This window comes from Balaenoptera acutorostrata, chromosome 8, assembly GCF_949987535.1.
Source record: "Balaenoptera acutorostrata chromosome 8, mBalAcu1.1, whole genome shotgun sequence".
NCBI lineage: Eukaryota > Metazoa > Chordata > Mammalia > Artiodactyla > Balaenopteridae > Balaenoptera > Balaenoptera acutorostrata.
The window spans coordinates 55,637,741-55,659,895 of NC_080071.1; the positions used below are offsets into that span (position 1 = coordinate 55,637,741).

The 22,155-nt window shown below is 35.0% G+C and overlaps 1 protein-coding gene across 11 annotated transcripts in view; it reads left to right on the plus strand.

Moving 5' to 3' along the window:
* Positions 1 to 22,155, plus strand: part of CCDC150 (coiled-coil domain containing 150) — a 114,446-nt gene that overhangs the window by 20,763 nt on the left and 71,528 nt on the right. For all 11 annotated transcript variants that reach the window (XM_057550641.1, XM_057550639.1, XM_057550644.1 and 8 more), the window contains 8 exons: positions 3,057 to 3,173; positions 4,215 to 4,344; positions 7,125 to 7,168; positions 8,673 to 8,765; positions 10,935 to 11,042; positions 13,085 to 13,209; positions 13,462 to 13,639; positions 14,201 to 14,269. In XM_057550641.1, the coding sequence (XP_057406624.1) occupies positions 3,057 to 3,173; positions 4,215 to 4,344; positions 7,125 to 7,168; positions 8,673 to 8,765; positions 10,935 to 11,042; positions 13,085 to 13,209; positions 13,462 to 13,639; positions 14,201 to 14,269 (864 nt within the window). The remainder of the gene's footprint in view (positions 1 to 3,056; positions 3,174 to 4,214; positions 4,345 to 7,124; positions 7,169 to 8,672; positions 8,766 to 10,934; positions 11,043 to 13,084; positions 13,210 to 13,461; positions 13,640 to 14,200; positions 14,270 to 22,155) is intronic.

A 22,155-nucleotide genomic window follows, 5' to 3' on the forward strand; every position in this document is an offset into this window, starting at 1 on the left:
AGCAGGAAGGATGTATTAGTCTGCTGGGGCTGCCATAACAAAGTACCACAGACTGGTGGCTTAAACAACAGAAATTGATGTCTCACCATTCTGGAGGTGAAAAGTTCAAGATCAAGATATCATCAGCAGGTTTGGTTTTTTCCTGAGTCCTTTCTCCTTGGCTTGCAGATGGCTGCCTTTTTGCTGTGTCCTCACATGGTCTTTTCTCTGTGTACACATCCCTGGTGTCTCTTTGTGTACAAATTTCCTCTTCTTATAAGGACAACAGTGATGTTGGATTAGGGCCCACCCCAGCGGCCTCATAACTTAAACAACTCTTTAAAGGCCCTATCTCCAAACACAGTCATATTTTGAGATACTGGGGTTTAGGGCTTCAACATATGGATTTCAGAGGGATGCAATTCAGCCCATAACAAGGGACTATACAAAGATAAAGTAAATGCAGTATATATCTTTCTAAGAGATAAGAAATACATATATATATAAAATCTGGTTCCGATGAACATGAAATAGATTAACTGATAGCCCTTCATAATGCTTTAGGGATGAATATCTTAGTAGTATAATTATCAAATAAAGATTCCCTTTATAAGGCACTTAAATTATATCTTGAGCAAATTATACTATATAATTCGATGTAGAGCTTAGAAAAGTATATTATGCTACTCTAAATTATAAAGTGATTATAATCTGATACTAAAATAAAACCTGAAAAATATAGCCCAAAACAAAAACTATAGCTCATTCTTAAATAAGATTATTATATTAATATTTAACTGATTATTGGATAAGGAAGGAATTTCTAAGCTTGAAAAGAAGGAACAGGATTATAAAAAGCTCGGTAAGTTTGACCATATAAAAATTAAAATCTTATACATGTATAAAAACAAAACTAATAAAACATAACAAAACTAGACAATAATCTTCCCTTTTAAAGAACTTAAATTGACTTGAAAAAAACAGTGGGCAAAGGATAAGAACAGTTCAGAAAATATATAAAGAACTAATAACCATATTAGAAAATGTTTAATCTCACTAGGAACCAAAGAAATGCAAAAATATTAAGGTGTTGTTTTTCATTTATTAGCAAAGATTTAAGAAAGTGATAATCTGTAGTGCTGATGATATTTATTCAAATACTACTGATAAGTTAAAATTGGAAGGAGAATTGTAAAATGTATCAAAAGTCTAAAAAATGTTTATACCTTTAGCCTAGTGATTCCTTTTGTAGGATTTATCCCAAGGAAATAATCAGAAATTCAATGAAAGATTTATTCTCAAGCATGTTCAGCAGAACAGTATTTAGAATAGCAAAACACTGGAAATATCCAAATGTTCAATATTAGGTGTATGGTTAAGAAAATCATAGAACATTTCCAAAACGGGCTATCTTGTAACTATTTCATGTCAACATATTTTTCATCTCATTTCACTTTTTAAAAACTTCTTGGGCTTCCCTGGTGGCACAGTGGTTGAGAATCTGCCTGCCAAATCAGGGACACGGGTTCGAGCCCTGGTCTGGGAAGATCCCACATGCCACGGAGCAACTGGGCCCGTGAGCCACAACTGCTGAGCCTGCGCGTCTGGAGCCTGTGCTCCGTAACAAGAGAGGCCGCGATAGTGAGAGGCCCACGCACTGCGATGAAGAGTGGCCCCCTCTTGCCGCAACTGGAGAAAGCCCTCGCACAGAAACGAAGACCCAACACAGCCAAAACTAAATAAATAAATTAATTAATTAATTTAAAAAAAACTTCTTAAAAATTGTTAAATATATCATCCTTCAAGAAAACACATAAAGTACATATGTACAATGTAGAGAAGAGTTATAAAGTGTACTCTTACGTCATCTTTACTGGGGTTTAAAAATAGAATTTCTGGGACTTCCCTCGTGGTGCAGTGATTAAGAATCCGCCTGCCAATGCAGGGGACATGGGTTCGAGCCCTGGTCCGGGAAGATCCCACATGCTGCAGAGCAACTAAGCCCGTGCGCCACAACTACTGAAGCCCACTCACCTAGAGCCTGTGCTCCACAACAAGAGAAGCCATGACAACAAGAAACCCGCGTACCGCAACAAAGAGTAGCCCCCACTCACCGCAACTAGAAAAAGCCCACGCGCAACAACGAAGACCCAATGCAGCCAAAAATAAATAAATAAGTAAAAAAAATTAAAAAAGAAATTCTTTCAATTTAACATCACTTCATAAAAGGAACAGCATTTTTCAGTTCCCATTTAAATTGGGAAGGATTTCTTTACTTCATGATAAAAGAGACTCTTAACCTTCTTTGTACCTTTACCTAACTCATTTTATAGTCATTTATTGATAGAAATAAGGTCAGTGTACCCAAATTCTTGAGTGTTGTTTTTGTCTGCTGCTTAACAACTACTTCATTATTTGTTTTGATCTTTAAGTTCCAATACATGAAAAAAAAAATTCCAATATATAATTGAAACAGCTTTCAGAGGAATGTTTATAATACTATGGGATAAAATATATATATATATATATATATATATATATATATATAGGTGAAGAAATCAAAATACAGGAAAATAAAGAGTTAAAAAATAAAGTTAGAAAATAGAGAAATACAGCAAATACATATACTAAGACATATTAGTGTTTTTCAAACTTCTTTTTGACAGCAATACATTGTAAGACATATTTTACACTGCAACACCATACATACATGCATATACACAAACATTTCATGAAGCAGTACTTACCCTTCCTTACTACTTGCTATGTGCTCTGACATTTTCTTTCTATTCTTTCCTCCCTCCTTTTTCAAGTGCTTCTTGCAACTTACTAATGCGTCTTGACCCACAATTTGGAAAAGACTTACACAGTAGGAAGATGAGGGTAACAAATTTGACTCTGCATTTCTTAGAAGGTTATCCGTTAGGGAGAAACAAAAACATGTTTCGAGTAGTCATAAATGAACGAAGAATGGGGGTGAGATGGCATGTCTGGTAAATTTTTCATGGTGACTTTGATCTTTGTTAAACTGCTATGAAGTTCCCTTGGTCTTGCCTAACTGCAGTGTTGCTCTATAGCTAAGGAGACAACTGTCTCAAGAGAAGCACCTAAGGGAATCTCTTGAGAAATCTGGATCAGCCTTGCTACTCAAAATACAAGAAATGGGATCAACAGTGGAGATGGAACGGAAACAGGTAGAGAGATTTTCTCTCCTTGTTTATGTTGGGAAAGTGAAACCAAAAGGGAAAAGCTAATGTTTTACCTACAAACCTATAGTTTTGCTTATTTCCTCTAGATTTATTAAATTCTTTTCTTTAGTATTCCTCTATTAACATTCTTACTACAATTTTAAAAATTTTAGTACAAAATAAGAAAGGACTCTGACGCCATTTAGTCCAACGCTCTTATTTTATGAATGAGGGAGCTAAGGACAGAGAGGTTATTTTGTCTCAGGCTTTACAGAAGTGAACTCTTAGCTCCTGGGAGGGAATCCTTCCCCCTACACCATATAATCTCTGTTACAAGAATTGATTTTGGAAGGCACTGACCTAGTCTCATGTTATATGTATTGTATATGACGTGCATAAAAAAGAAAGATTAAACTGAGCTGACATTTGAAGCAAGGAATAAGTCAAATAATCAGGAATGTGTTTGCATTGCTGTTTTCAAGTCTCATTTATTTTAGCATAATATTTTTGCTTTCATCAAAGTTGTTATTTGAAATATCTATGTGTAATTTAGAATATTTTAAATGCTAAGTACCAAGGCAATTAGTAGTTTCAAATCATAATACCTATTATTAGATTACATAATTTTTATTATTTTAACGAGTGCTGTCCTTCACAATGGAATTATAAAGAGGATTCTACTTAAAGAATTTGCAAATGATCCTTCATTGCTATACCTTATATTGCCAGTATAGTAGGCACTAGCCACATGTGGCTATTTAAATAAAAATTAATTTTATTTGTTAAAATTAAACAAAATTAAAGATTCAATTCCTCCCTCACTCTGGCCACATTTTGAGTGCTGTTGAAGAATGCACAGAAAGTTCTCTTGGACAGCACTGCTGGAAGACACTGCACTCTGTTGAGATCTTTAACTGTAACACATAAACACCACTTCTTCCTCCAGGAACATTAAGATCAGAAAAATCTGCCTTACGCCTGTGCTATAAGTTAGCTTAGTAGAAATCTTTACCTTACAGAAAAGGAGTTTTTCTTATACGATTTCAGGTGCAAATTTTGCAGCAAAACTGCATTGCCCTATGCAGTTCTATTCAGACCACCCAAGAACTACTGGCACAGGAGCGACAACAGAAAGGAGGGTTGGAGACCACTACCTCACAGCTCAAGTCTGATCTAGGTATGAAAACAGATGCTAGAAATTACACTTTTGTTAGTATTTTGAGATTTCATGCGAAAACTCTTAAGATTCCAAATTCTCAAAGTGTTACTGGTATTTCCCACAGACCTGAATGTAAAAAATTGCTGATTTCCTTTTTATCTGTGGCACTGAGAAAGACAGAGAATGTTGGTAATAAAATAGAATTTGACCCTCTTAATTGTAAACTTATGTAGATTTTTTTCAGGTTTATTTAACTGTGGACTTGGGAACATTTGGGTTCTATAAATCTAGATTGAATATTGGATAATAGAATGCTAATAAGGAAATGAGGTCATTAATCCTTGCTATCCTACTGATTCTAACCATTTATCATGTCAGGCTTTCCATTCTTCAGGTTATCAACCTATTTTGGTCAACTTGTATTTGTAGAAATGAATAGTTGTAAGGTACAATAGAGAGAGGTTAGATTAACTACTCGTTTGAGGAGGAAAAAAACATCTGTTTTAAAAAAAAAAAAAGAGTCCTAAAAGGTGACAGAGCTAGGAAATGGAAGTGTCTAGACTTGATCCCAGGTCGCTCAGAGACATGCTTCTTCCAACCCAACAGCCCTCAGACTACTGTTTGTTAATATATAATTGTAACAGCAGTTTTCAGGTAGATCTCACTATAGAGATCACCCAGAGTTCCAGTGCAGTGCCTTACGGATGAATAACACTTCATGGTTTACACAGGGCTTTCACATACATTATCTCATGTAATACACAGAAACTATCTGTAATTCCTAAAGTTACAAAATGAATAAATGGTGAAGTGAGGCCTCAACCTGGATCTTCTAACTCCAAACCCAGTGTTCTTGCCAGTGAGGCTTTCCTGCTCTGTGGCTGTAATGAGGACAGGGAATACCAAAAGGGAAATGAAAATTAAAAAAAAAAAACAAACATAAAGGGTAATCCATTCAATACTTTTACTTACTGCTTTTAGCAGAAAGTATTCTTTTTCCATATAGTTGTTGAGTAATGAATTATTCTGTGAAGTTCTCACTGATAATGCCCCTAAATAATTTTCTGTCTTCCTGTGACTGCATGCCTACAAAAATACATGTTACATTTTATTGTACTTCCACATTATCCCATTTGAGCCTTACAGCAAACTTGTGAGAAAGATAAGAAAATATACCCCATTCTACAGAAGGATAAAAAGATCTATAGTGAAGGACCCACAGTAAATAGAATAGCTGGGGCTAAAACACAGATCTTTCTATTATACTAGTTGTCCTTCTGATTAAGTGATTTTTTAAAATGTTACTTTCTTAATGGATTAATGCTTTATTTTTGAATTTTGTAAGAATATATGGAAGACCATTAAAAACATTGAGATTAGAATAACAGTAATTCAAATTAACATAAAAAAAGAAACCTGTCTGAATACCAGCTATATGCTTCATATTGAATAATAGATGCTTTACATGCATGCAATTTTATTACTTTAAGGTACAAATAGTTATTCTAACTAGATTAATAAAAGGAATGCCTTTAGATATTTGCTTCAATGAATTTTAAAGTGCACTTATTTATTAATAATTGTTTATTTATTAGTGATAAACATTATGTATATATATGTGTATATGTGTGTGTATTACCACACATTAATTAAAGTGATTAAATTTTTCTCCTAAGTAGGATAAACATTCCCCTTTTAGTCTTTCTTTGATTAGTGGAATCTTCAAAATAGATCATGTAGTTTATCTTTTTGCTCCTTCACATATGTTAAATTAGAATTTGTTTAAAATGAGTCTTGGACTCATTTTCAAGAAGTACAGTTTTTCTGAGTATATCATAAATAAAATGTGAGTTTTTATGTGTTTTGTAATTTTCTGGCTTTAGAATATTTAAGTGAAACAAAACTAATAGATCTTTATGAATTTTCTATGAAGCCAAACATTAACCTCAGAAAAGTGTATATCTCTTGTCTACTAGTATACAGTGCCAAACTGTTCTCCTATTTCTGCCTTTGGTTTTATTTTCACTGTATATACATACTCTGAGTGGTTTCACATCTTTTTTTTTTTCCCACACCAAATCATCCTCCTGAGCTCCAGATGGTATCTTACTGCCAACTAATCATCTATATTTAGATGCTTTGCAGATACCTCAAAACACATGATGGAAGCTTAAGTGTTGCAGTCATTTTTACTCATTATATCCCCCAAACCTGCTCCTTGCCCTGAATTCCCTGTTAGAATCCACCATCCACGCCCACTGTCCAGGTCTGTACACTAGATATTTTCCTTGACTCATCTATTGCTTTTACCCCACCGGTCGGTCACCAAGTCCTGACAGTTCTCCCTGCTTGCTTTTCACAAGTCTTTTCCTTCCGCATCATTACCTCAGAGCCAGCTCTCATTGTTTTACACTTGGGTTACTGCAACAGCTACTAAACTGATCTCCCTGTCTTTATAGAGCCTTTGTCAGAGTAATCTAACAAAACGCTTTTTGATCTTTTTGATTGTGTGCCTCTCTGGCTTGAAATCCCTCAGACTCATCATCATCTGTGCATTGAGTAAAATGTGACCTCATTTACCATTGTACATGACTGTGGACTAGTTTCTTGATAATTTCAGGATTTAGTTTCCAGTCTATAAAAATATGATAGAAATACTTCCATTCTCCTTATTTCTGCAAAATACAGACTAAAACAAATTTTTTTTAAATCAAAGTTTCTCAGGGAAAATACCATGTGTTTTCAATGTAGTTGTAAGTTATTATCATCATAGTTATGTGGACTTTTTTTGTTTTTAGTTTCTAGAGATGACCTCATTTCCAAGTTGGTTGAAGAAAATAAGGTAGGTTTTGAGTACAGAGGTTTTCTTTCATCTCTTCACTAAGTAGTATTTCCTCACTCATGTTTGTTTACAGTCCTTCTGATTCTCCTAAAATCTTTATTAAAAAAAGTTTCAGTGTAAATGAGTGTATATCCAGAACTATTGTCAACTGGATATTAGGAAATAAATCATTTCATGCAGATTATTATAGTTTGAAAAAAGGTGCCTTGGCAAAAGTAATGAGACTTATTTGCATTTTATACCTATTGCAAATGAATTGTTGTGAAGCTTTTTTTATGAAATGTAAGAAATATTAACTATTTTTGGTGATGGTTTATCAACAACATGAATGTATGTACTTACTACCACTGAATTTAACACTTAACACTTAAATAGTTTTAAGTGAACTGTACTCTTAGAAATAGTTAAAATGAGTATAGTGCTATACAGTAGGCCCTTGCTGGTTATCTATTTTATATATAGTAGTGTGCATATGTTAATCCCAACCTCCTAATTTATCCTTCCCCACCCCTTTCCCCTACAGGGGAAAAGAATCTGAAAAAGAATACATATTATTAGATGTAATTATATAATAATATAATGTATATTTGTATATAATATATAATATTAATATTATTATTATTATATATAACTGAATTGCTGTGTTGTACACCTGAAACTAACACAATATTGTAAATCAACTATACTTCAATAAAAAAGACATTTCATTAAAAAGACTTAAAAATAGTTAAAATGATAAATTTTGTTATGTGTATTTTACCACAATAAAAAATAGAATAAATGTTACTACGTTTATATCTTAAGACATTTCTAAATCAATCTCATGATGTAGATGTTATATGATGTTGACTTTTATTGAGATGCTTCTTCTGGAAAGCTAGAAAAGTGGTTCTCTCTCTCTGAAGGGAGAGAACTTAGACTTTGTTCTTCCCCATGTGACTAAGTACCTATTAGGTAAAACCCAGCCCACAACTCAACATCCCTATCACCTTTTCCTCATCTCAAAGAGAACATTTTTTTTCACAGAACAAAGGTGCTTTCTTCTGCTCCACCCTCAGGTATTCCTTGATGAAAATCTCTTCCCCTACTTATAATTTTAAAAGATCCTTGCATGTGTTTCTTTGAAATAATAAGCTCATACTGCTAATAGGAAGAAATGTGTATGTAACATAAAGTAAAAATATTTCATCTTAGAGAGTAGAATTTTTTTGACATAAGGATACTAGGTAAATATCAAGGTTTGTTTTTAGGCAAATTCTTTCTAATTGGAGTCCCAGTATGAGAATATTTTTAATAAATAGTTTTGATAAATTTATAAATTAAGAGAAGTTTGGGAGTTGGATATATCAAGATTTTAAAAAATCCTTTATAAGACACTTATCTATGTATATTAGAACTTGAACTGGTACTAGCCACAATACAGAACAGGTATTTTGAAAGAGATACATGTAATAGCTCTTACATGTAGAAAAAGAGAAATTCTTTTTTTTTTGTTTTCCTGTAGAATATACAGATATCTTTCAACAAGGAACATGAAGAAAATGCATATTTGAGGTCTGAAATAATATTCCTTCATGAAGCATCAGAAAAAGCACAGGTAAATCTTCCCATTTCTCTAGTGTTTAGATGTTAATTTTGTTCAGTTAAAGAACGAAGAACCAAGATTAATCCTGGTTATGTGAATTCATACCATTGCCATCATCCAAAATTTTTATTTCCATAAGATTTACTTCATTTGTGAAACATCATCAGATTAACTACATTTCCCATTTCACCCTCTAAATTCCTGTGATATGTAGGTATTTGAGATACACTGCTAAACTATGCACCAGTTTAAACTTTGCCTTGTTTGTTTTCTAATTTACTCACTAAATGTATACCTTTTATTTCCCCCTATGAAACTCTAAGCAGTTCAATGCCAAGGGCTATCTTATACTTTCTTTGTATCTTCTATGGCAAAGCACAGTAGGAACCTAATAAACACTTGCTGATTTTGGAGTTATGTGTAATCATTTGATGTGGGACGGTGGTTCCCAAATTCAGCTGATGTTTTCTGTATATGCATGTATATGGAGAGGAGTCACCACATATGCAAGCAACCGAGTTATTTCTCATAGGGCCCAGTGAAATAGTATCGATCATTTAAAAGAACTTTTTGTTAGTACAATTTGATTATTTCAATGTTAGGATCATAGTGTTGTTATGCTCTCTTTATGATAAAGAAAATACAAAATGTGATCTTTCATAAAATAATGATAACAGTAACTACTACTACTCTTACTATAAATGGTAGTTAACATTTACTGAATCCATACTACAGTAATGGCACAATTCTAAGCACTTTATGTTACTAACAAATTGTACTCCTCTCAATAGGACTTCTTTAGAACTATTATTATTCCCATTTTAAAGATAAGAAAGTTGATATACAGAGACGTTTAATAATATAGCTAGGGCTTCCCTGGTGGCACAGTGGTTAAGAATCCTCCTGCCAATGCAAGGAACAGGGTTCGAGCCCTGGTCCGGGAGGATCCCACATGCCGCGGAGCAGCTAAGCCCGTGCGCCACAACTACTGAGCCTGCTCTCTAGAGCCTGCGAGCCACAACTGCTGAGCCCACATGCCACAACTACTGAAGCCCTCGAGCCTAGAGCTCATGCTCTGCAACAAGAGAAGCCACTGCAATGAGAGGCCCACGCACTGCAATGAAGGGTAGCCCCTGCTCACCGCAACTAGAGAAAACCGGCGTGCAACAATGAAGACCCAACGCAGCCAAAAATAAATTAAAAAAAATATATATATATATATAGCTAGTAAGTGACACAGTTGGAATTTGAGCCCAGCAATCTAGCTGTAAAGAAAATTAGCTATTTCTTTTCAAGGAGCAAGAGTTCTCCTCTGTCTTATCCCCAAGTATTCCTTGATAAATAGTTTGTGCATCTGGTTATAACTTTAAAATGCCCCTGAATGAATTCCTGTCTTATGATGCTGTCCCACTTATGATGCTGTCCAGATAATCTTTAGTTTATCTCTCCTTTCTTGTTACTGTTTTTTGAGTGTTTTTTTCTATTAACCCTTCAGAGTTATTTGCCCCATCCTTAAAGAGTTTGTACATTAAAACATAAGATCCTTACCAAATATACTTTGCAAAAATAGCTGAGAATTAAGATAAATATTTTCCACAGGAATACAAATTTCAAAATACGAAAAGGACAAGAGAATTATAAACTAACTACATGTATGATAGATGTGTTACAGAAAAGATTTTTGTTTTATTTTGGAAGGTTAATCTTGTGAAATGGCACAGTCATCTGTATTTTGCTTTTTTGAATACTGTAATTGGTGATGAAAGAGCTTAGGTATTTTGTTATCAGCTAAACAATTCTGAAAGCTCATCATCCAATTTTGAGAATGGATTTCTGTAACATTGGCCATGCATCTACATTGTAAATTCCATTCTGTAGATGTCTTGCTGTAATTGACCAGCATTCAAAATTATGAAGAATGGAAGATTGGTAAACTGCCAAATGCTTCAGTTGCTCCTCTGTATCAGCAAATTTCCCCTTTTAATTTACAGTTGTTTAGGATGATGACTCCAAATATTTGAAAGTATTTTATAATCTAATGAAATATCAGTTGGGATTAGGTTAAATAAATTAGGTTCACATGTATGGTGAAATACTAGGCCATTGTTAAAAATGATGATACGTAAGTAAAAAGACTTATTTATTGGAGAGATCTGTGATTTGCTGTATATGTTGTCTTAGGTTTTGAATGACCAACTGACTAGAAAGTGTTCAGAGCTGAACAGAATGCTTCAGACTGTTAGAATGGAAAATACCAGAATCATTGCTGACCACCGAGCCATTCTGCAGGTATTCATTTTTAACACTAGTCAATTTCTGGTAGAGTCATCAGGAAGCCTCCTTGGCTAAGAGATCAGGAAATACAAATAGCCAACTGGATACATAAAATATTGTAGCAATTAATTTCAAGGATTTTTCTGAATTATTTTATTTTTTAATTAGTTGTTTTCTGTTTTCATCAGAGGGGTCATTTGGCCTTACACTCAGTGCTTTCTTAATGGTTTCTTCTCAAATATCATTACTTTTGGAAAAGTAATTACCTGTCCCAGTATTGATAGAATCATGGAGAATACTTATGACTGACCCTAAAGTATTTACCTTTTCCCCAAAGACCTGTGCTTTCCCATTTTGCTTATGCCATTCCCTCTGCTGAGAATGGTCTTTACTTCATTTTCAACTGTTTGAGATTGTGTTCATTCTTTAAGACTCACTTCCACCCAGAAGCTTGATCACTCTAATCAGAAAGAATCAGTTTTGTCTTTTAATTTCTACTTCTAGGACACTAAACAGGCTGTAATAATAAGGCTCTCTCTTTTTTTTTTTTTTTTTGAGCATACTTACTATATACCAAGCATTGTGCTAAGGATTTTACATATATTACCTCCTTTAATCCTAGCAGCTGTTACATAAAGGGATATTTGTCATCCTCGTTTTACAGATAATAAAAATAAGATTTAGAGAAGTTAATCAACTTGCCCAAAATCACCCAGCTAGTATAGGGTGGAGCCAGATTTAAATCTAGATTTGACTCCAGACTCAGTGTTTTTAATCATTTATGTTATGTTGCTTCTCTTGTTCTCCATTCTATAGTAGTAGTTTATGTGCATGGCTCATTTCCTGTACTACATTCCTAGGACATTGTCTTACATATCTTTGTTATTACCCATAGGGCTAAGCGTGTTTTGCACGTAACAGGTACTCAATAAGTATTTTTTATTAATTCAGCAAGCATTTAGTGTTTACCTCATGCAAGTATGTTGCTAGATCTAGATAGAATTATGGCAGTGAACAAGACAAGTCCCTACTTTCATGGAACTTACAATTTAGTAGACTGAATAATGTGACTTATGTATGTAACACTTTCACAAACATTTTAAAACTTTGGAATATGACACAAGTGAGATCCCATTTTACCAAGTATGAAGGTGTGAAGGCTTACCTTGCATCAAATATTGTTCAAAAAGAAGTGTTTTAAAATATGTTTACAAATATAATTATTAATATGTACTATATTTACAAAAGCTTTATAAATTGTAGGTAGAGGAGGTGTGCATAAAAATGCTGTTTTGATAATTGAAAATAGTAAGCCAGAGAAAATTGTGCAAAACAGTTATAGACTTCTGCTGTAGCAGTATCTGAGTGCAATTTCAGATACTGTCAAAAGAATTTACACTAAACTATGAAACATGATTGTCCCTGGAGAATGGAGTTATTTGGAAGAAATGTGGGGGAGATAGAGGTAGAGCGATCATTTCACTTTATATACATTGATATTGTTTTACTTTTTAAAATATAGTATCACGTTGAAATTTTAAAGTACCAAAACATACTTAATATAGTTTTTAAAAAATCTTTTTTGGAGTATGGTTGCTATAGAATGTTGTGTTAGCCTCCACTGCACAACAAAATGAATCAGCCATACACATAAAGATATCCCCTCCCTCTTGGACTTCCCTCCCATTTAGGTTACCACAGTGCATTAGGTAGAGTTCCCTGTGCTATACAGTATGTTCCTATCAGTTGTCTATTTTATACATGGTATCTAAAAATTTGTCCATGTTAGGAGTTTTATAAATTTTGCAGCAAGCTGGATAAATAATGCATCTTGATTGTTGGCTAGAAGAGCTATAAAATGATAGAATTGTGGTCAGGTCAGGGTAGGTACAAAGAGCAAGCTGGACATTAAGATAAATTCTTTTAAAAAGGGGTTTTATTTATATAAATTAAATTTGACTTTTGTAAGTATCAGTATCTTTGATCAGTTGTTTAGAGTGATACCCTATCAAATGACTTCTGGCATCTTAACTTTTAATATTGCTTCTAACACTCAGGAAGAACAGAAAATGATGACACAGACATTTCAAGAACAAAACTTACTGCTGGATGCAGCCCATGCCAGTATCACAAGTGAGCTACAGACTGTTCAGAATGAGAAAACACAACTCCAAATGCATCTGTAAGTAAACTGTGGGCAACTTTTGCATCTTTTGTTTTTGCATTTGTATTTCTTATCTTTAATGAAAATGTTTAATTCTGCATTTGCTGGGCCAGTCACAAAAATAAAGACTCTGCCCTAAAGGAACTAGTTTTGTTAGAACATTTCGGTAACTGCTCTCAGGCAGGAGATATGTTCTGTAAGAACATTTAGTCTTTCTGTTAAAGAAGAACTCTCATTCAGCTTTCATATCTCCTTGTTCTCTTCCTGCAGGGACCATTTATTTCTTGAGCATAACCAGTGTATCCAGAAAGCACAGGATGCTGAGAAGAGGGCAGCTGTGCAAAAAGAGCTGCTAGAATCAACTGTTGCAAGATTGCGAAGGGAACTGGAAGCATCAATGCAAGAGAAGACCTCTCTGCTACAGGAGAAAGAAGGACTTCAGAGAGAGGTAGGTAGAGGCAGATTTATGTTACCTCCTGGTTGTGGTGGTGATCTTGTTTTAAAATTTTATTGTAAGTGCAAAAGACAAGAAAAGAAATACAACCCAGATGCAGTTTGTCTGAGTTGCCCACGAAAGAAATCTTTGGATGGCTAATCTGTGTCTTTCAGCATGTGAGTGCACTGTGCCAAATAGTTACCCTTATATAGCATGAGTGAATGTTAACTAACCATTCACACATCCTCATGTGAGTTAAGGAGTCAGATTTAAAACTCGATTTTCCCAGTAGGAGTGGGACAGTGTAGCGAAAACAGTGTAAAGGGAAACAGCCCTGTCTTCCTCGTTAGGAAGGAACCAGCAGAGTCTGACACGCAGACGTGTCTTTCTAATTTCAGGGCTGTTTGTGAAGTCTGCTCTGCCTCAGAGACTCCCCGAGTGGCCCCTTTTCTGAGAGGATGTGCTATCTGTGCAGTGTAGGTATTAATTGACATGCAGGGTGTATCTGCTATAGTAGAGCCTGTCAGCTGTTTTTAAATTGACCCATTTCTTTTTTTCCCTCCTCTTGGGCAGGTTAATAAAACCGAGAAAGAAATAGCAGAAGAAAAATGCAACTTGGAAAAGGAATTAGCTAAAAGCAAGGTATTCCACATTTTATTTGTTGTTATGTCATTATATTTAATTCCTTCTGTATTGCTGCCTCCTGTATCAGCTTATCTTAATGAGGAGATGGGTTATTTTGTTGTTTGTTGTTCTCTATTCCCCCAAAATGTGGGGGGAATAGAGAAGCCACGAAGCTGGATGCACTTGGAGCACTCCAGTCACTTCAGCATAAGGCTGCGTCTGGGGAATGTTTGCTTGTTGAGCATCTCGTGTTTGCCAGTGAGTCGTCACTGCCTTGGACCCTAGTGTTCACCGAGTAGTTTAGCCAGGGAGTCCCCTGAGAGTGAGCTAATGAGCCTGTGGGCTGCAAAGGGATGATTGCTGACGATGCTGGTGTTTTTTTTTTGTTTGTTTTTTGAGTTTTTTAAAAAAACTAATTTAAGCTTCCTAACTTGTTAGCACTTGCCACTTTATTTGTGAGATACCCCTTTCTGGGTTCTATGAAGGTAGAATGACCAGAGAAACAAATACAATCCTTACTCAAACAAAAAAAAATCTTTAAGACATTGCTGTTTGCATTTCAAAATTTGAAGAGTAAAGATTATGTATCACTATCATCTAGAGAATATATCTGGAGCATCAAGGACTATCAGCCCATCCCCATTCAATAAACCCAGCAACAGGTGTCAGATATAGGCATCAAGCCTTGACTGTTTCTTGGCTCAACTAAATAGCATTCTTCGTACCATATATGTGAACTTTTAGTTTAAGAACTGGGGAGAGAAGAAAAGCTAAATTCTGAGCTGGAGCTCAAAGACAGTTCACTAAGCTGGCAGGTACCTTCTGTGGTTTAGTCACTGATATCTAGTGATTTGAAAACAGTCCACCCAAAAAATCTTTAAATAAAGCTGACTTCCTGTGGCAAGGACTTTGCTGGTGTCAATGTGGCCTCAAATATGTTTTTTAAAATTTGGGAAGTTGGTGGATACTATTAAATTCATTAATACTTTTTGCTTTAAAATGCTAGTGAATATTTCATGGCTAAGGCAAATGCTATTTGTGATTAAAACATGGTATTATTATTTTGCTTGTCTGATTGCATTTGTTTTAATGTAGACTAAGTGTATGTTCATGGGGCTGAAAGATACTTGCTCGTTAGAGAGGTTCTATTAAGCCAAATGACAGTGTTTCTACAGAGTTCCGTTTTTTGGTCTAACTTGATATTTTTTACATGTGTACTCATTGTAAAGCTATGTTTTCTTAAAGTCAGGCTTATTGAGTTATAATTTAGAGTGAAATTCACCCTTTTTTTAGTGTACAGGTCTGTGAGCTTTGACAACCACAGTCATGTAACCACCACCACCACAATCAAAGTATAGAACATTTCTATCACCCCAGAAAGTTCCCTTGCGCCTTTTAGTAGTCAGCCTCTTCCTCCATCCCCATCCCCTGGCAACCACTGATCTGTTTTTCTACCCCTGTAGTTATATCTTTTCCAGAATATCATACAAATGGTATCATACAATATGTAGCATTATAAGTCTGGCTTCTTTTATTTAGCATAAAGCATTTGAGATTTGAGATTCACGCATGTTACTGTCTGTATCAGTGGTTTATGTTCTGTTATATCACGGTTTCTTTACCTGTTTGCCAATTGAAGAACATTTGGGTTGTTTCCAGATTTTGGCAGTTATGAAAAAAACCTGTATAAATATTCATATGTGAACATGTATTTTTATTTCTCTTGGATGCATATCAGGAATTGGACTTCTGGATCCTACAGTAAATATATGTTCAACTGTCTTCCAAAGGATGTATGCCATCTTGCATTCCTACCAGGAATATATGAGTTCCAGTTTCTCTACACTCTCACCAGCACTTGGCATTGTCAGTTCCTTTACTTTCAGCCATTCTGATTGGTGTGTAGGGGTATGTCACTGTGGTGTACTTTGCTCTTCTCCAGTGACTAGTAATGTTGAGTATCTTTTCATCTGCTTATTTGCCATCAACAACTTAAAGTGTCTCTTCAAATCTTTTAACCATTTTTAATTCAGTTGTTTGTTTTCTTATCATTTATTTTTCAGAGCTTTAAAAATAGTGTCATATTAATTCTCATGTAATAGTTATTACTATTTGTATATAAACAAATTTTATATGTGCTTTACCTACTTTTCTTCTATATTATGCCTTTTCATGCTCTTTTAAAGAGCAGAAGTTTTATATTTTGATTAAGTCCAGTTTATCAATTTTTCAAATTTTATGGATGATACTTTTTGTGTTGTAGCTAAGAAATTTTTGCCTAATCTAAGATTACATAGATTTTTCTCCTTTGTTCCCTAGAACTTTTTTGGCTTTACGTTCAATATTAGGTCTATGATCCACTTCAAGTTAATTTTTGTATATCATGCAAGATGTAGTCCAAGGTTCATTTATTTTTAGGTGGATCATCTGATTGTTTTAGTACCTTTTATTATTGAGATATAATAGTATACCATAAATTCACCTTCTTAAATTATACAAGTTAGTGATTTCTTAGTATATTCACAAGTTTGCACAAATACCACCACTATCTTATTCTAGAACCTTTTTAATCATCCTAAAAAGAAACCTAGTACCCATTAGGAGTCACTCCCTATTTACCCCTGCCCACCTCTGGCAACTACTATTCTACTTTCTACCTCAATGGATTTGTCTGTTCAGGACATGTCATGTAAATAGAATCAAACAGTATGTGGCCTTTTGGGTCTGGCTTCCTAGCATGATGATTTCAAAGTTTGTCCATATTGTAGTGTATATAACTACTTCATTTCTTTTATGGCTGAATAATATTGCATGAATATAACACACTTCATTTATCCATTCATCAGTTGATAGACATTTAGGCCGTTTCCATTTTTTGGCTATTAAGAATAATGCTATGAACATTTGTGTACAATTCTTTTTGTGAGCATATGTTTTCACTTCTCCAGGAACAAAACTACTGGGTCATGTGATAACTCTGTTTATCATTTTGAGAAACTGCCAAACTGTTTTACAAGTAAGGTAGTTGCACCATTTTACAGTCCCACTAGCAATGTATGAGCATTCCACTATCTACGTCCTCACCTAAACTTGTTATTGTCCTCTTTAAAAAAACTACACCCATCCTAGCAGGTGTGAAGTATCTCACTGCGGTTTTTTTTTTTTTTAACTGAGGTGAAATTCACATACTGTAAAATCAACCATTTAAAAGTGAACAATTCAGTGGCATTTAGTACAATATTCACAATATTGTGCAACCACCACCTCTGTCTAGTTCCAAAACATTTCAATACCCCGAAAGGAAACCCCATACCCATTAAGCAATCACTCCTTATTCCCTCCTTCCCCCAGCCCCTGACAACCACTACTCTGCATTCTTTCTCTATGGATTTACCTATTATGGATATTTCATATGAATATAATCATACAATATGTGATCTTTTGTATCTGGCTTCTTTCACTTAGCATAATGTTTTTGAGGGTCATCCATGTTTTTGTATCAGTATGTATCAGTACTTCATTCCTTTTTATGGCTGAGTAATATTCATTTTGTGTGTGTTTGTGTGTGTGTGTGTGTGTGTGTGTGTGTGTGTGTGTGTTGAGTTGGCTAAAAAGTTCGTTTGGGTTTTTTGTAAGATCTTACAGAAAACCCAAACAAATTTTTTGACTAACCCAATATATGTATGTGTGTGTGTATACATACACACACACACACACACACACACACACACACACACACGTATATATATGTACACACACACATACCACAATTTCTTTATCTGTTTGTTGATGGATATTTGCATTGTTTCTGCCTTTTGGCTGTTGTGATTAGTGCTGCTATAAACATTTGTATGTGTATTTGTAAGTACCTGTTTTTTTATATATCTTAAAGATATGTTAAGATATATAGCTATGAGTGGAATTGCAGGGTCATGTGGTAATTTTATGTTTAACTTTCTGAAGAACCACCAGACTGTTTTCCACAATGCTGAACCACTTTTTCTTCCCACCAGCAGTGCAGAAGGGCTCCAGTTTCTCCACATCCTCACCAACACGTTATTTATTTATTTATTTATTTATTTTATTTATTTTATTTTTGGCTGTGTTGGGTCTTTGTTGCTGCACGTGGGCTCTCTCTAGTTGCATCGAGCGGGGGCTACTCTTCCTTGTGGTGCACGGGCTTCTCATTGCAGTGGCCTCCCTTGTTGTGGAGCACGGACTCTAGGCTTGCGGGCTTCAGTAGTTGTGGCACGTGGGCTCTAGAGCGCAGGCTCAGTAGTTGTGGCACACGGGCCCAGTTGCTCTGCGGCATGTGAGATCTTCCTGGACCAGGGCTCGAACCCATGTCCCCTGCATCAGCAGGCGGATTCTTAACCACCGCACCATCAGGGAAGCCCCTATTTTTTGTTTTTTGATAATAACCATCCTAGTAAGTGTGAAAGTGGTACCTCATTTTGGTTTTGATTTGCATTTCCTTAATGGCTAATAATGTTGAGCATCTTATTATGTGTTTATTGGCCATTTGTATATCTTCTTTGGAGAGCTGTCTACTCAGATCCTTTACCAATTTTTAAAGTGGGTTATTTAATGTCTTTTAATTGTTGAGTTGTAAGAGTTCTTTATATATTTTGGATGGTAGACCCTTATAAGATATGTGACTTGCAGGTATTTTTCTCCCATTCTGTGGGTTCTTTTTAAATTTTTAGATTTTTATAAAGTCCAGTTTATCAATTTTTTCTTTGGTTGCCTGTGCTTTAAGTGTCGCATCTGAGAAACTGTTGCCTGATCCAAGGTCACAAAGATTTACACCTTTTTGTTTTGTTTTGTTTTTATATTGGAGTATAGTTGATTAACAATGTTGTGTTAGTTTCAGGTGTACAGCAAAGTGATTAAGTTATACATGTACCTATTCTTTTTCAAATTCTTTTTCCATTTAGGTTATTACAGAATATGGAGCAGAGTTTCCTGTGCTACACAGTAGGTCCTTGTTGGTTATCTATTTTAAATATAGCAGTGTGTACATGTCAGTCCCAAACTCCCAATCCTTCCGCTCCCCCACCCTTCCCCCCATAACCATAAGATCATTCTCTAAGTCTGTGAGTCTGTTTCTGTTTTGTAAATAAGTTCATTTGTATCTTTTTTTTTTTTTTTTACATTCCACATATAAGTGATATCATGATATTTGTTTTTCTCTGTTTGACTTATTTCACTTAGTATAATAATCTCCAGGTCCATCCATGTTGCTGAAAATGGCATTATTTCATTCTATTCAGTGGCTGAGTAATATTCCATTATATTTATGTACCACATCTTCTTTATCCACTCCTCTGTCGATGGACATTTAGGTTGCTTCCATGTCTTGGCTCTTGTAAACAGTGCTGCAATGAACACTGGGGTGCATGTATCCTTTCAAACCATGTTTTTCTCTGGATATGTGCCCAGGAGTGGGATTGCTAGATCATATAGTAGTTCTAATTTTAGTTTTTTAAGGAACCTCCATATTGTTCTCCACAGTGGCTGCACCAATTTACATTCCCACCAGCAGTGTGGGAGGGTTCCCTTTTCTCCATACCCTCTTCAGCATTTATTGTTTGTAGACTTTTTGATAATGGCCATTCTGACTGGTGTGAGGAGATACCTCATTGTAGTTTTGATTTGCATTTCTCTAATAATTAACAGTGTTGAGCATCTTTTCATGTACCTCTTGGCCATCTGTATGTCTTCTTTGGAGAAATGTCTATTTAGGTCTTCTGCCCATTTTTTGATTGGGTTGTTTTTTTGGTATTGAGCCACATGAGCTGTTTGTATGTTTTGAAGACTAATCCCTTGTCGGTTGCATTGTTTACAAATATTTTCTCCCATTCTGTGGGTTGTCTTCATTTTGTTTATGGCTTCTTTTACTGTTCAAAAGCTTTTGAGTTTAATTTGGTCCCATTTGTTTATTTTTGTTTTTATTTTCATTACTCTAGGTGGTGGGTCAAAAAAGATCTTGCTGTGGTTTATGTCAAAGAGTGTTTTTCCTATGTTTTCCTCTAAGAGTTTTATACTGTCCAGTATTACATTTAGGTCTTTAATCCATTTTGAGTTGATTTTTCTGTATGGTGTTAGGGAGTGTTCTGATTTCATTCTTTTACATGTAGCTGTGCAGTTTTCCCAGCACCACTTATTGAAGAGGCTGTCTTTCCTCCATTGTATAGTCTTGCCTCCTTTATTGTAGATTAATTGATGATAGGTGTGTGGTTTATTTCTGGGCTTTCTATCCTGTTCCATTGAATTATATTTCTGTTTTTGTGCCAGTATGATACTGTTTTGATTACTGTAGCTTTGTAGTATGGTCTGAAGTCAGGGAGCCTGATTCCTCCAGCTTCGTTTTTCTTTCTCAAGAGTGCTTTGGCTCTTCAGGGTCTTTTGTGTCTCCATACAGGTTTTAAGATTTTTTGTTCTAGTTCTGTGAAAAATTCCATTGGTAATTTGGTAGGGATTTCATCGAATCTGTAGATTGTCTTGGGTAGTATAGTCATTTTGACAGTATTGATTCTTCCAATCCAAGAACATCGTATATCTTTCCATCTGTGCCATCTTTGATTTCTTTCATCTGCATCTTATAGTTTTCAGAATAATGGTCTTTTGCCTCCTTAGGTAGGTTTATTCCTAGGTGTTTTATTCTTTTGAATACAATGGTAATTGGGATTGTTTCCTTAATTTCTCCTTCTGATCTCTCATTGTTAGTGTATAGAAATGCAACAGATTTCTGTGTATTAATTTTGTATCCTGAAATTTGACTGAATTCATTGATGAGCTCTAGTAGTTTTCTGGTAGCATCTTTAGGATTTTCTATGTATGGTGTCATGTCACCTGCAAACAGTGACAGTTTTACTTCTTCTTTTCCAGTTTGGATTCCTTTATTTCTTTTTCTTCTCTGATTGACGTGACTAGGACTTCCAAAACTGTGTTGAATAAAAGTGGTGAGAGTGGACATCCTTGTCTTGTTCCTGATCTTAGGGGAGGTGCTTTCAGCTATTCACATTTGAGTATGACGTTAGCTGTAGGTTTGTCATATACAGCCTTTATTATGTTGAGGTAGGTTCTCTCTGTGCCCACTTTCTGTAGAGTTTTTATCATAAATGGGTGTTGAATTTTGTCAAAAGCTTTTTCTGCATCTATTGAGAGGATCATATGGTTTTTATTCTTCAATTTGTTGATGTGGTGTATCACACTGATTAATTTGTAGATACTGAAAAATCCTTGCATCCCTGGGATAAATTCCACTTGATCGTAGTGTATGATCCTTTTAATGTATTGTTGGATTTGGTTTGCTAGTATTTTGTTGAGGATTTTTGCATCTGTGTTCATCAGTGATATTGGCCTGTAATTTTCCTTTTTTGTGGTATCTTTGTCTGGTTTTGGTATCAGGGTGATGGTGGCCTCATAGAATGAGTTTGGGAGCGTTCCCTCCTCTGCAATGTTTTGGAATAGTTTCAGAAGGATAAGTGTTAACTCTTCTCTAAATGTTTGATAGAATTCACCTGTGAAGCCATCTGGTCCTGGACTTTTGTTTGTTGGGAGTTTTTAAAGCACAGTTTTAATTTCAGTGCTTGTGATTGGTCTGTTCATATTTTCTATTTCTTTCTGGTTCAGTCTTGGGAGATTATATCTTTCTAAGAACTTGTCCATTTCTTCTAGGTTGTCCATTTTATTGGCATATAGTTGCTTGTAGCAGTCTCTTATGATCCTTTGTATTTCTATGGTGATTGTTGTAACTTCTCCTTTTTCATATCTAATTTTACTGATTTGAGCCCTTTCCCTTTTTTTCTCAATGAGTCTGGCTAAAGGTTTATCAATTTTGTTTATCTTCTCAAAGAACCAGCTTTTAGTTTCATTGATCTTTTCTGTTGTTTTCTTTA